The sequence below is a fragment of the Leguminivora glycinivorella genome, chromosome 12, assembly GCF_023078275.1.
Source record: "Leguminivora glycinivorella isolate SPB_JAAS2020 chromosome 12, LegGlyc_1.1, whole genome shotgun sequence".
Taxonomy (NCBI): Eukaryota; Metazoa; Arthropoda; class Insecta; order Lepidoptera; family Tortricidae; genus Leguminivora; species Leguminivora glycinivorella.
In genome coordinates, this window is record NC_062982.1 from 1006938 (window position 1) to 1023616 (window position 16679).

At 37.7% G+C, this 16679-nt stretch overlaps 1 protein-coding gene across 1 annotated transcript; it reads left to right on the forward strand.

Annotated features, from left to right (window-relative positions):
- Positions 1-124: 124 nt before the first annotated feature.
- On the forward strand, positions 125-9800 carry LOC125232180. The gene is made up of 4 exons (XM_048137810.1): positions 125-712; positions 1637-1807; positions 8509-8606; positions 8957-9800. Exons 1-4 carry the CDS (start codon positions 302-304, stop codon positions 9075-9077), a joined length of 801 nt encoding a protein of 266 aa, XP_047993767.1. The 5' UTR covers positions 125-301; the 3' UTR covers positions 9078-9800.
- The last annotated feature ends 6879 nt before the right edge of the window (positions 9801-16679 follow it).

The following is a 16679-nucleotide window of genomic DNA, read 5'->3' on the forward strand; positions in this document are numbered from 1 at the left end:
GTGGATCTAGTAATCCATTATGTCCATCGGAAATGGAGGACCCCGGCTCTGGCGGAGGACCGTCCTGTTTTCAAAGAAGACGACCGTTAATGAAAACAAATTCAAGTCCAGCCTCATCCAACGACGATTCAAAGGAAAGGAGAAGAGGTCGATCAGATTCAGAGACGCTATCTGACGATCCTTTGCTTGAATCTAACGACGAAGGCATAGGAACAGACGAGAGGGTAGACGATGTACCGTCCAGCGCCAAAGAAATGGAGACCCTCGTAGTTCTAAAAGAGTTAGATGTGCCTCAAACGTTATGCTCCCTAGTGGCGTAACCAAATGCTCAATCGTCAAATGCTTGAGCGTTGAAAGAGAGTTAGATGAGAAAGCGAGTTTGCGACCACCGACTTTACTTACTGATCTCACCAGGCCTTTGAGCCCTGTAAGTTCCCGTAGCGAGTCACCTTTAAGCGACAAGGCTACCTTAGGTCGCTTCTCCCCTCAGTTCTACGGGAGACAACTACCTTTCACTGATTCTGATGGACTCTATGATTTCCCAAGTTCAGAGTGTGTGAAAGGGACAAGCTGTAAAGGAGGTCTGAACACGCAGAAGAAGTCTGGGAGGAAGAGAGATAGAAGAACGACCAGGACAGTGTCGCATGAAGCGAGTGGGACGACCAAGTCGGCACTTCCACATATGCCGCATTCCATGCATAACCTCTTAGAGGTAAGTAAACCTCTTAATAAGCTACATCATCATCATCATCATATCAGCCCTTTATCGCCCACTGCTGAGCATAGGCCTCTCTTCTAGTATGCCATGTATCCCGGTCCTGAGCTAGTCTCATCCAGTTGTGACTTGCGGATGTCGTCCACCCAACGAGCTAACGGATGCCAAGCGCTTCTTACGTCTGTAAGCGGCCACCATTCCGTTAACTTCAGCAAGCTACAGAGTGTTTCCTAAAACGAACGAGATTCTCAAAAAAAAATTGTTGTAGTAAAATACTTGTGTAGTTAATTATATGTTTATACCGTAAATAAACCATTGAATCTGAATGTGAAAATGTATAATAGATATCTAGTAACAAGAAGGACAGTTTCATACATGTAACCTAGCTCATGGGTCATTTTGGGAAATCTGGTAGATCTTGCTCAGTATCATGAATATCATAATCCAAATTGTGCAAACTTCTTGAGTACTGCATCAGTGAGAATCAATTAATTATAACCTAACCACAACATTAAAATTTTGAAAAAACCTCGCGACATAGTGGACCGATTTTCATGAAACATGGCTAAGAACATTCCCGACTAACTCAGCTTTCAATTCAAATAAAAAAAAACAAATCTAAATCGGTTCATCCTTTCGGAAGCTACGATGCCACAGAAAGACACACACACAGACAGACAGACAGACACGTCAAACTTATAACACCCAGTCGTTTTTGCGTCGGGAGTTAAAAACAAAGATTCCTCAATTTATTTACCATTCTACCATCATGCATCATGTTAAGATTTGTATGAAATTACTCTGCACTGCCGTGGATAGAATGCAGTCGCGGTGGCACTTGGTGCGGTGAAAAATTATACTCTCGGCTGGCCCTGCTATTACTCCATAATACCTGCGCTAAACTCTAACCTATTTCCCCAGGTACCCGGGCCCCGCGACGGCGGCCGCGGCCGCAAGTCGGGGCGCCGGCGCTCGCGCTCGCAGGCCCCCGCCCCGCCCTCCTCGTCCTCCAGCGAGGACTCCGTGTCGGCAGCCTCCGTCGCCTCCGTGGCTTCCGCTAGGGAGCTGCGACTGCCCGATTTGGATATGCAGGTGTGTGAGTCATTCGGGAAGACCTGACGCTGGTTTAGTGTCACGAGGACCGACTGCGTGATCCGCCCCGCAAGGAACGTTTTAGAGTAAATCGGACGGGTCCGCGCGGACGACATCAACTACGTACAGATTAGTCTTGAGGATTGTGCCGAATTTGGATATGCAGGTGTGTGAGTGTTTAGATCTAGAAGTGTGAGGCCTGTAGACGAGGCGTGTAGCGCCTATCCTATTTCCCCGGCGCGGCGGCCGAGGCCACAAATCCGGGTGCCGGCGCTCGCGCTCGCAAGAAGTAATTTCAATGGGCAAAAACGATGGGCCTACTTAGATCCAAATACCTTTCTGTAAGTAGGTATATCTGTATGTCTTCGTGAATGAATCACGATCTACTTATAGTTTACTGTGGACTTGATAATAGCTACTTTTGAGGTAAATACACTTTTTAGGTATCGTAATTATTGAAAGGCACAATTTATTTATCCTTAGATTTGTTTCGTATTTTTTTTACATACACCACTTAAGAGTGTGTTGTTAAATATAAATACCTATTTAAGTACATTTGCAATATGTTGCAGTCATAACCTTTAAATTAAACGTTTTCCCAACCGTCCAATGTGTTAATCAAACTTGATAGTTACACATTCGCAGTGTTTATTTATATTTATGTCTAATTTTGTATTAGCAATTAAGGCATTATCATTAACCATTCACATTTTAATTTATTATTGCACTTTAGTCTTTAGACACTATATTTCTGGCCAAGCAAATACTCGCACAAAATCACTTCAACTACTTGAAAACACGCAAATTATTCCAGTTTACTATCAGAGCTGTACTATTACAATTCTTGCTATTGTTATTAATTTTGCCAGCTCTTTTGATTCGTTTTTATAAATAAACAATTTTTCTATGGATTTCAGTTGTTGTATATGTAGGTAGAATAGGAATGCATGTATTGAGGGTAGGCTTGATCGAAATAAATCAGTTCTCTTTGAGTTGGCAAACGGATTGTTTCATTGCACTTTTCCTAAACATTACATGGTGTCAGGTGTGAATATTCGTGTTAGATTGGTCAAAAGATTGTGACAATTGCTTAGTGGACATGAGTGACAATGAAAGCAAAAGTGATAAGGCGGCGCGTAATAAATCAGGCGCGGTCACAAGCGGCACAGCGTACACGGCGGTGCAGCAACCACCCGCCATGTTGGGCACGGGCAACCTCGCCGATAACTGGCGGGACTGGAAGCAAACGTTCGATTGGTACCTAATTGCATCGGGTCGAGAAAAGTCATCAAGTCGTGAAAAATGTGCCCTGTTACTTCATGTAATAGGTAAAACTGGCCGTGACCTTTATGAAGAGTTTGATATCAGTTCGAGTGAACAAAGTGATTACGAGGCTTTATGTACAAAGTTCAGTGACCGCTGTGACCCACAGAAAAACGTTAATTTCGAACGGCACTTATTTTTTGAGACATATCAAACGAATGAAGATTTCGATAAATATTTAGCGTCACTTCGTGTTAAAAGTAAAACGTGTGAGTTTGGGACATTGAGGGAAAGTTTGATTCTAACTCAAGTGATCCGGGGAATTAAAGATGGTCAATTAAGAGAGAGAATGTTAAGGAAAAAGGATTTAAAATTGGAGGATGCGACGGCTTGGTGTCGCGCAGCAGAATTAGCGAGTGAGCAGGCGGGAGTGGTGCGGGGGGAGCGGGCGCGGAGTCGACACGGGCAAGTACGAGCGCGCCGCTCGCCGACGTCGAGCAAGTTCGAGCGCGCCCTCACCGCCGCGCGCCGGCGCCGACGCCGACGCCGTCCAACTCGCGCGCCGCTGGGGCGGGCGCGCCAGCACCGCGACGACCACAACAACAATATCGTGGCGGGAGTGGTTCTAAATTCAAATGTACAAACTGCGACTACGTACACGAACGTGACCAGTGTCCCGCGTACAAGGTCAAGTGTTACAGATGTGATCGTTTCGGACATTTTATGCGGTGCTGCAGAAGTAATTACGTACGGGAAGTGTATAATACTACGGACGAGATAAGTGATTGCGATGAACTAATAATACATGGAGTGGAGATTTTGTCGCTCGACAGCAAAGGGTGGTTCGAGAGTGTAGCGGTGAATGGAATTCCTGTGACGTTCAAGTTGGACTGCGGCGCGGACGCCTGCGTCATGTCGCGCGACAGCTTCCGGGCGGCAGGCTACAGTGAGGACATTTTGAGTAATGCCGGTACGGTATTACGTGAGGTTAGTAGGAACGTTTTACCTGTGGTGGGATATTTTATAGCTGAGTTTTCGCATCATAACAGTGAGAAAAAATGCAAAGGCAAAATTTATGTGCTAGACGTTAATTGTAATAATTTATTGTCACGAGATTTATGTAGTGAGTTAAATTTAGTTAAAAGGATATATGAGATTTCAAATAATAGTAATTGCATTGATTTAGTAAACAAATATAAAACTGTGTTTGAGGGAATCGGTCGTTTACCAGGTGTACACAAATTAACTGTAGACGATTCAGTTCCTCCCGTCGTAAGATGTTCAAGGAAAATACCTATTAAACTAAGACCGCGACTGAGAGAGGAGCTGGATCGGCTGCAGGAGCTGGACATTATTGAGCCCGTGGATGAACCTACCGACTGGGTGTCGAGTATTGTTCTCGTTGAGAAACCGGACGGCAAATTGCGATTGTGTATTGATCCCCAAAATTTGAATAAGGCCATTAAACGTAGTCACTTTCAACTTCCCACACTAGACGAGGTTACAGCAAATCTAGCAGGAGCGAAATATTTTTCACATTTAGATGCTAGCAAGGGTTTTTACATGATCGTTCTTGACGAGGAAAGTTCAAAATTATGTACCTTTGCTACACCATTTGGAAGATGGAAATTCTTACGTTTACCTTTTGGCATCTGTTCCGCGTCGGAGGTGTTTCATAATGCTATGGTAAAGATATTTTCAATGGAGGGAGTGGAATGTTTTATAGACGATTTGCTCGTATACGGGAGAACAAAAGAAGAGCACGATTCTAGGTTGGAGGCCGTACTGCAGCGCGCGTTAGATAACGGAGTGAGATTTAATAAAGAGAAATGTGTTTTGGGTGTGCAGGAAGTCAAATACTTAGGTCACGTGTTTGATTCAATGGGCATGCGCCCCGACAGCGACCGAGTGAAAGCGATCAGGGACATGCCCCCTCCTGGCTGCAGGAAAGATTTAGAGAGGTTCCTAGGGATGACGAATTATGTGTCGAGATTCTTGCCAAACTATGCTGAATTGGTAGAACCATTAAGAGGACTGTTAAAGAGGGATAGCGAATTTCAGTGGTATGAAATTCACACAAACGCGTTCAATAAAGTAAAAAGATGTTTGATGGAGGCGCCAACGCTGCGATATTATGACCCCGGAGAGGGGGTGGTAGTGTCGGTAGACGCGAGCTCGCGAGGGCTGGGCGCGTGCTTGCTGCAGGGCGGGCGGCCGGTCGCCTTTGCTGCCCGCACACTTACGCCTGCCGAAACGCGTTGGGCGCAAATTGAAAAAGAATTATTGGCAATTCTGTTTGGTTGCCAAAAATTCCATCAATTTATTTATGGCCATAAAAATGTATTAGTGGAGAGTGATCATAAACCTCTAGAGGCGATTTTTAAAAAGGCCCTCAATGACACGCCTGTACGACTACAGAGGATGCTATTAAGACTCCAAAAATACTCTATACAGATTAAATATGTTCCCGGGAGGCTAATGTATGTCGCCGACACACTTTCACGCGCTCCGACCGACGACGCGTGCGACGACAAAACTGGAAGTGACATTGACGTTCACGTAAACGCTCTATACGACAGCGTCAACTTTAGCTCGGACAAGCTGAAGAAGATCAAAGAGGAAACGGACAAAGAACCAGGGCTCGACAACGTCAGGCAGTACTGTATGAAAGGCTGGCCACATACCAAAAATATCCTTGAAAGTGAGGCTAAGCCGTATTGGGGTATCAAGGAGGAGCTTCACGTAATAAAGGGCATAGTTTTCCGAGGCAATCGCGTGGTAATACCTACTAGCCTCCGGAAAGAAATGCTGCAAAGAATCCACGAGGGACATTTAGGCATTGAAAAGTGCAAATACCGAGCGCGAGACGTGATGTGGTGGCCCGGCATGTCGGCGCAGGTGGAGGCGCTGGTGGCGGCGTGCGCCACGTGCGCCGAGCGCCGCGCCGCGCAGCCGCGCGAGCCGCTGCTCCCACATCAAGTACCTGGGAGACCCTGGGAAGTGCTAGCCACTGACCTATTTGAATTTAGAAATAAACATTACATTATAGTAGTGGATTATTATTCCAAATATGTCGAAGTTGCTTCTTTATCGGATATTCGAAGTGAAACCATTATTAACCAGCTAAAATCTATTTTTGCCCGTCACGGCATTCCCAAAAAACTCGTGTCGGACAATGGTCGGCAGTTTACTTCGGCAATATTCGAATCTTTCGTGGAAAAATGGGAATTCGAACATGTCACGAGTTCTCCTTATTATTCAAGATCCAACGGCCTTGCTGAACGAAACGTGCAAACGATTAAGAACCTTATGGAAAAGGCGCACAGTGAAGGCACCGATCCATATTTGGCGCTTTTAAACTTCCGCAACACTCCAGTCTCCGGCGAGTCATACTCTCCGGCACAACTCCTCATGGCGCGAAGGCTCAATACTAGACTGCCCGTTTCAGAACAATTACTAGCGCCAAAGGTACCTACTTCAGTAACTGTTCAAAAATTTAGGTTAAATAAATATATAAAAGCAAAAGAACGATATGATATCGGAACCCGGCCACTAAAACAGCTTGCTCCAAACGAACAAGTCCGAATGCGGGAGCCGAACACTGGCCGTAAAGCACGCTGGGTGCCAGCGCGAGTGGAGGGAGAGGCGGCTCAGCCTCGCTCCTACTGGCTTCGCGCGCCGGACGGCTCACGGTATCGTAGAAACAGACAGCACATTCTATCACAGCCACAAAATAACCAAATGTATAGCCAGCCTATATCCGAAAGAAACCATAACTCTGCTTACAATTCGAACAAATATTATGATGATTTTGAAGACAATAACAACACGATTTCCAATGCACAATCGCAACGCATCGTCAGCAATGATAATCCTGGGCGCGCGCAAACAGCTGGCTGTTACGTAACGCGCTCCGGTCGGCAGGTCCATCCACCCGACCGTTTGTGATAATAGTTATAGATATAGGTAGGAACTTATCAATTAAGCATAGTAAAAACACACACATATGTCATAAACAACAACAATCTGCTTGTTCCTTATTAAATTGTAAACTAATATAGGCTAATAAAGCATGTAAGTAAAATAAATGCATTTACAATGAAGGAATATTGTTACCTAACTATTAAAATACCTCTATTTAAACTTTTCTGCTCAATGTAATAATTTTTAATAACTATGTAACTACATTTTTTATCTTAACCGCTTCACTGTGAGATGATAAATATAATTAATAAAACGATACAGTACATTTAATAAATATAATGTAGAAATAAATAACATAGCAATGTAAAAATAAATAGTAGAAATAAATAACAAATAATTAACTGTAAATAATTTGGCATGATAATTATGCAATCATTGTTATCTTGTTAGACTTTTGTAAGAAAAGTGTAATTAAGATTACCACAAGTATTAGTCCTAAGTATACCTATTCTAGCCCGTTACGAAGAAGGGACATGTTGTATATGTAGGTAGAATAGGAATGCATGTATTGAGGGTAGGCTTGATCGAAATAAATCAGTTCTCTTTGAGTTGGCAAACGGATTGTTTCATTGCACTTTTCCTAAACATTACACAGTAAATACCCGCTTTAAGAATAGAGGAATGTTTTATTTCTTAGTTCGCCGTTATGTTTAAAGGCTAGGTGTGTAGTTATTATGTTATTTTCAGCCAAGTGAGCCGACTAGGTTGCGGAAACCGCTGAGAAGACAAAAATGCCGTAGTTCCGAGGTGATCTGTGAAGTTAGAACCTTCATTACGTTGGCGTTTGCATGCGCAGCCGTCTGTTGACGATCGTACACATACATACCATTCACACAATTCAACTAGTCACAGTTCAAGCTCATTACTTAAATTGTTGAGACCACTTTTACTTTATATTATAATTTAAGTGACAATATAAATATTTATTCAGATTTCAAAGAATATGTGTATACCTGTATAAAATAACTGTGTTACCTCTACTAAATATTGAATAATAAAGTGACTTTCTTAAAGTCATTTTGTAACTTTGACTAGTTGAATAATGACCAAAAATACCAAGTAATATTACTTTCCGCTCGATATTGCATCGTGTTGTTCACAACAAAACTACCTAGTGTTGAGTCTACATAGATCATACATGTGACATATACAAACATACATACACTTAGGTGCATAATACATTAATACCCGAGTCGTAACATTCATAACCTATACGTTATTTTAGTACGTAGTATAAACTCCGTAAAGGCTATTTGACAGTATCATTCTGGTTCTTATACTGTATGGCTCAGTACTCAATCATTCCAACTATTTTCTGTAGCGAATATATAGTCTTCATTAGTTTAGTTACCACGAGCATATCATTCTTGAAGCATGAGTATCACAGATGTTATTAAAAAAGTGTATACGTTACGTATTTTTTTATTGTACCCTAACAGTAATTTCTATTACAGGACACTTCATCCAAAATCTCATCAAGTCTCGATCTAACGGAGGACTCCCGAAAACCTGTAAAAGTAAATAAGTTAAGAACCATCAGCAACCAAATTAGGTAAATACAAATTGTTCATACTTTGACGGGTGTAACTAATTCCAGTCAAATCAGCATCTTTTTAAGAACTGTCAAAACGAATTTGAATGATGTGCTGATATGGAATTAATATGAAATCGTGTCGACTTGTCGAGTGACGTCACAGTGAACTCATTTACGTATTTTGTATATTTCTCTCCAATTTTTAAATAGAAATTGGGTTTAAAAATAACTACCTACTTTCCATATTTTTCTAATAATTAGCTTATGATTTATTTCGTGCCTGGTATAAAAATATTTTATTTTAAGTATACAGGCAAGTAAAGTACTCTATTACTGAATAATACTAAATTTGAGTTTTCTTTGCATAGGTTCCTTCGACGTTTGGAACGAAGCTTGAAAATGAAAGAAAGCTATCCAGCGCTATCGGATGATGAGGGCGATGAGTCTTCGAGTGTAACTTCGCCCCTTTACAAGGTCGGAAGGACTTAAACTGTATGCCGACACACGCGATATCAGCACCTTTATTAGGCCCCGGGAGGCCTAAAATCGCCCGACAGAGGCGGTACGACCGATCGTTGTTAAGTGAAGATACTAGGATACTAAACACGGCAACTTGCCATGATAATTCCGATTGAAAATGAACTTTGTGTTTACGTGAGTGCAGTTTTACGTTAGCAATAAGAGTGCGTTGCGGTGAAAGTTTGAATAGTTGCGTACTCGACAATGTCCACGTTTTTGACAACTGTCAGCTGACACATGAGTATACAAAATTCTAATCTAATGTGATATAATTATAATGTAATGGTTCTTCAGGAGTGTTGACGATTTTAACAATTAGTACTTATTGTAGATAACCATCGTGTCGAGTTTTCTTTTTCTTCAGTTCCACTTTTGATGTCTTGAACTTATACGTGATTCTTACTGTAAATAATTGTCTTATAGCAATAACTTATTATAAGGATGTTTGTTCATCCTCGTAGTTGATACGGACATTAATACCTACTCGGTGTTTTTATATTCATTAGTAAGAAGTTAGTCGTAATTAGATATAGAATAGATAATGTTAATTTTACCTTGTTTTTTAATGTTCCGCTAAATAATTTCCTGTTCGTTAGATTATTGACTATGTAAAATGCTTTTGTAAATGTATTATACGTATTGCTCAAATGCATATTTTGTGAGATCGTTTTTGCGCACTTTTTGCTGTTATGTATATACATTAATAATAAGTATTGTAAATATGGGGATCTTGAGAGAAATGTAAATACTTTGTCACGTTTAGACGAAAGAAAGGTACCAAACTAACGGTATACCATTGCACAATTACTAATATACAAGCGTAATCTCAAACGTATATTGTGTATTACGGTAAGTATTCTAAGGATATTTAAGTATACCTAGCTACATTTAGTACCTTTAACAGACGCACCAATAGAATAGAGAACGCAATAATGTCTAGTTAACTTATAAATGTTATTCGATTTTCCTTTGTTTTTGTTGGAACTACATTAAAGTCAGAAAGGTAGTATGTAGCCGTAAGAACCCATGTATGAGCCATATTTATTGGAGGCACAGTTTGAAGCTAGTCTAGATCCCTACACCTAAACTAAGAATTTGAAATACAGGCTCGTAATACGATAGCAAAAAGTCCGTAGTGCGTTTTTAAAATTATTTTATGGAAAAATCCAAGAAAAAAATGCGATTAGAGTATTAATTAACATAGAAAGGCCTGATAGACAGCTTGTAAGCCTTTACCCTAAAGTAATTCATAAAATAATTTGTTACAATCCACATGATATGACAATTTTCCTTTACAACATGTAGGTACGTCTTTAGTCAAAAAACATCGACAAATTTCTTGTTGTTCATGTGAGTTGTCACATTTATTAGCCCTAAAATTATTTTATATAATCGTAGAATCTCTAATACTAAACCATACTAGCGCAAACCTAGAACCCTAAATAAACCAGTAGTGTACCTATACCCGTACAGGGTACCTATACCAGGACAGTAGATGGACTATACTCCTCGTGTTTCTACATATTTTAGACATTTCCGTAAATATTTCCTTTAGTTACTCGAGAAAATTGAGTATCGGCCTCTACGATTAATCAATATAAAAATGGATTTATACAAATCAAAACAATCTTACAATAATTAAATATAATTTCCTAATGGTTTGTAAAGGCCGATACTATCCGGGTGGATAACCTCTTTTTGTTCTTATTTTGTCCCTAGGCATTGGCAACAATATACCATAATTTGTTGGTAGATTAATGTTATATGCGCTACAATTTTAAATATCGTAAAACCAGGATTTTAAGAGATACCGGAATCATGACAAAATGTTACAAGAAAAGTTTTTCACCCATCCCCAGAAGTGTTAGATAATTAATGTCATTAGATACAGTTCCAGCAATAATTTTGTGATTCGACTGTTCAAAGACTGACGAACTGTGTGGGGGAACCAATGCTTGTGTTTACTGTCTGTGTATCTTAATATTTAGGTATGTATAATATTTAAACGTTGATGTTGTCACACATATTTAGCAGCTGCACATTTATGTTTTGGTCAATTTTCTTGAAGAAGCTACTTGGCTGGTATACGATTGCATTAAAATAAGTAATACATAAATAAAGTTTGATCAAGTGACTTTTGATGTATCACAGATCAACAATATGTAAAAATAAGCATATGAACGCTAATTTACTAGGAGTGATAATTTTAAACACTTAACAAAACCATAACTGTTGACTTGTGTTACATCAAATTGCATAAATAAATACTTGACCATAGCCAGTAATTCACTTCATAAATAAAATTATATTAAATTACATACTCTCAGCATTCTAGTCATTCTGAAACTGAAACTTTATCCTTTTTTATCAGTTTATAATGTCCATTACTTATCAATTTACACAATCCAAAGGTAACCTTAGTAAAACGTGTCGTTTTCAAGAAAAATATTTAGTAGTGAGTATTTTGATCAATCAAAACTATTACTGCTATTTTCACTCGTTATGGGCAATTCTGGCTTGTCATATAGTAGCAAAAGGTACTATTCCGCAGCTATAATGTAACGTTTGAAGATGTTCGTAGCCTACTCACTGAAAGCGATATGACCATAAACTTGAAAAACCAAATAAAAGTATACCGAACGCTAGCAGTCATTAAATAATTATAATATTAAAAGTAACGCTAAAACGTGTTCTTAAAGGCCTATCGGTAAGTCATAATTTCTGCTAGATTATCGCAATATTTAATAGTATAAATATGAAAGTCATGAAATTAATGGCCTGTTCATTGAGACTGATTTTCTAATACTTAACTCTTAAAATTGTGGCTTAGTTTTTCTTGTTTGTGTGAATAGCTCTATATCTCCCTTCTACGACGTCCTTCTGTACATATTCTTTCGCACGAGATGCCTTCACTGCCATTCGATTAAAACACGAAAATAGTTTGCCTACACTTCTTTCTATACATCCACATCAAAGAAATATTTTAAATAATGTATTATTTTATTTATATACAGTCTTGGTACTGTTGAAATATATTTATGATATGAGATGAACATTATTTAATTTTATCTTTATCTTGATTACAGACTATAGGACATACCTATTTTATCGAATCACAAATAGGTGGATATATATACTATAGCACTAAGCACCTTTCGAGAAAATATTTCGGCTTCAAAAAATAAAATATTGAAAAAAGTTTGAACCAAAATCTAAAAACCCTTATTCATTTATTTAATTTAACTTTTTACAATATATATAACTTACCTAAAGTAAACGCACTCAATTAAAATATAAGCAATATGTTAAAGTTTTTCATAATAATTGTAAATGTAAGTTGTCGAGTGTAAATCGAATAATTATTGGATATTTAATACTCTGTGATTGCAAGTATAAGGCTCAAAACGTTTCTACTTACTGCATATCAATAATTTGTTATTATAATTTAAATTATCACATCTTTAGTTTTAAAATTGTAAATATAATTTCAAATTGCCTTAATTATATAAATGATATATAAGTTTAATAATATTAAGTGTAATGTGTGTAACTGTCATTTTAGGTATTTCATGAAAAACCTGAACTTTTGGTTTGTCTGTGACATTTTAGTCATTATACCTACCTTTTTCGAAAATTGGCGATGACTTGATTTAAGTACCTAATTTAATCTAGCTTGAGTCATATATAAATCTTCGACAGGAAAAAAATCTTGCTTAAGCTGACCCTAAATAAAAAATTCACAATAGGGTATTTGTGATGTTAGAAAGCATTAGTATTAAAATTTTATCAAATCATCGCCAATATTTTTCAGATAAATAAATATTGTTCAAAAGGTGATCTGATATAGGACCATCGCTGTAGTGTCACATACGATATAAGTGCACCGTTACTATAGCCAATAGGTGGAAAATCGTGTGAACTGTTACCTTAGACTTATTGTCTGAAACATTATGAGTAGAGAGCGGATTTCATGTAGCGATTTAAATATTAATATGGATATGACTCGCATAATTTATTATTTTTCTACACTCAAAAATGTATAAAAGTAAAACCCTTTTTGTATGCTTTTGTGAATATTGGGCAAACATAATAAAATTAATAAATAAAAAAAATGTTTGTTAATTTTTAATAATTTATTTATATATATTCCTGTAAAAACTTCTATATATATATATATATATATTTTTTATTATTGATAATGGGAAACAAACAGCGAAAATAACACATATAAAAGATTACAATTTAGATATACATAGGCCAAAAACAGTTTCCACTACTGAATTTAACAATTATGGTTGCTCAGGGAAGACATGACTTGTTCTACAATTATAATCAAACGAAATATACATATGTAATGTTAAACATAACTGATTTTAGATTAAATATGCATATTATATATGTGTCTGTGTGGTGACGGGTTAAGAATTTCACCACCCCCTTTCTTCCCGTGGGTGTCGTAGAAGGCGACTATGGGATATGGGTTAAATTGTGGCGTAGGCGAGAGGCTGGCAACCTGTCACTGCAATGTCACAGTTTCGTTTTCTTTCAACCCCTTATTTGCCAAGAGTGGCACTGAAGCTTTAGTTGTTTCATGTGCTCTGCCTACCCCTTTATGGAATACAGGCGTGATTGTATGTTGTATGTATGTATATGCATATTAATAAATGCCCACATGCCTTACTCTAACTTATCAAACTAAGTATCTACTTAATAAACAAAATGTCTAGAATTAATACATTTAAATTTTGAATTTTGAGTAGGTATCCAATGTTATTACTATTTAAATTATATATATATTTTATTTATTTGCTCTTAATTGCAGAAACAAATTTTGGTACTGATGAAATGTGAAACATGTCAATATGACAGTATTTATCATTATAATTTCTACACGCTCTTACGATAAATCTGTTCCGTGCATATGTTGTTCTATGAGAAGGAACAGCAAATAATTTAGAGGAGCGCGTGCGGTGGTTCGGGCATCGCAGGGCGGCGCGGCCGAGCAGCGCGGGGGAGTCCATCAGTCCGTTTAAGATTTTATATAGTAGAATTTGATCTCTGTATTCACGCCTTATTTTAATAATTTATTATATATATATTCCTGAAAAATTTAAGACTCAAAGAATAGAAAAATGAAAATAATTCGCTTCCTGTATACAAACTCTTTTATTTAGAATGAAATACTTTTCTTTAAATGTAGTTATTTACAAAAATAACGACATTTATAGAAAAGAAAAATTACATTTACAAAAAATAACATTAATTTAATCTAATTTAGTCAGCGAAGTTTGCGGTGTGCGATGTAGATGCGAAAGATTGTAAGACCTATTATAATCTACATGACATTGTAATTAAAAAATGCACTAATCATATCCATATTAATATTTAAATCGCTACATGAAATCCGCTCTCTAATTATGAGTACCTACCATCATGTTGGCAGGTCAACTTTGAGGCCCACATTGAGTGGATCAACATAAATTACAGCCTGGCAAAAAAGAGTAGGTAGGTAGAAAATAATACGCCACCGTTTATGTAAACCGATTTGCATGTGTCAACTATAGGCTACTTGCCTCCTAGTCAAATCAACTTCTTTTTAAGAACTGTCAAAACGAATTTGAACGACTTGTCAGTACGGAATTTATATGAAATCGAATTGAGTGACGTCACGGTCGACTCAGTTACTTTATAGAAATACTGGCTTTTGCCCGCGGCTTCGCTCGCGTTAGAAAGAGACAAAAAGTAGCCTATGTCACTCTCCATCCCTTCAACTATCTCCACTTAACAAATGACATCAATTCGTCGCTCCGTTTTGCCGTGAAAAGCGGACAAATAAACAGACACACACACTTTCCCATTTATAATATTAGTATGGATATAAAGTAATTGACTTATTAAATAGAAATTGGATTTAAAAATAACTACTGTGACTTCTGTCCTTGTTTTTCTTATAATTATTTATCATCAACTTTATTTCGTGCACGATATAAATATTTTTCACCACACCAACTGGTAAAGGCTTTCTTTGCTATTCGAAAAGAGATAGCAAAATTGCATTTTATTCACAAGGGGGCAAAGTAATTTCATACGAATTTTAACTCGATGTCTTAATCTGGCTGCTAGATTTTGCCTATAAATGATGAATTTGAATCATAAATATTGAATAAATTGATGGATTTTGATGGCATTTATTTTGATGTTTTATAGTCAGTATTTTGTTCGTGTTGGTGTGGTGAAAAATTTTGTGTTTCACTCGGTGACAAAGTTTGTTTAACCTTCGTGCCTTGATACCCTCGCAACGCTCAAGATTCCACTTTTTGGAATCTTTCGCTTGCTCGGGTATCAATATTGGCACGTGCGGTTAAACAACAACCTTGTCCCCTTGTATAACAAATAACTATTGTTTTACTACAGTCAAGTTCCCTATTGTGACACTTATGTTTGAGAACAGTAAGTTTTGATACATTGTGAATATTGTGATAAAACAATTTGTTCCGTTTCTCTACTCTTTTTTGCCATCAACAACAAAATTTGACCCAAAAACAAAAAAATAGTTCTTGTGCTTTTTTAAATGCGAAAATTTAAATGAAATACAGAGATGTGATTATATGGCGCTGATTTTTTTTATACCACACGCTAACAAGCAAACTCAGCGTCTGATTTTAAGTTTCTGTAGCCTGTGGACGCCTGCAAGTCCAGAAGTGTGTATTTTATTTTTCTAATAGATTAATATCGATAGCCTGTTAGAAAATGATTTCACTTATTAAGATATATGGTCACATCTCTCATCTGGAGCACGGCTCATCGCATACATAGCTTCACTTTTACTTCAACGGTGGCTATTGTAGATATGGAGCTATAATTAAAATTATGCATGCCTTTATGAAAGTTTGTTTCTGTTCATGACATAGACAAAAAGCTAATAATAGAAAATACTGATAAATCTAGTAGTGAACATATATTCATATAACCCAGCATTCCCAGAAACCTTAAAATAAATGGTGAACAATCACCTTCTAGGCTCGTTCTATCGTAGACCACGTCTCCGCCTCGGCTAATTTGTGGGAGTGACCCATCACGGGAGTAATCCAGCGATTAATTTATAATTTTAAATAGTAGCTTTTAATGCTCGGCGATTCGTAGTCGGTTTCCTATAGAAAGAAATATGATCGTAGCGCTACGAAAACGTAGTATATGCTACATCTGCTACGCTGTAGTTCGTAGTTTTCTCTACACATTCACCGCTGAGCTACGGTACATGCATGGATTTCCTCGTAGGTATGTAGCGAAAATGTGTCGTAGAGGCAGAACGACCATATACAGGGTGTAAACCTAATACGGGCGAACCTCTTAACGGTTGTGAGTATAGGAAATAAAAAATGGAATTAGATAACTTTTACTTAAAATTGAAATATTTTTTTTATCCATACAAATTAATTCGGTTAAACACACTCGCGTTTAACGCTCGTTGACAGTTGTCATTGATTGTCATCGCAACCACGTTTACAGTACATTGCTGCTGGGATTTTTTTCAAAAATTCATTATGGGGTGAAAATTAAGAGTAACTCAAA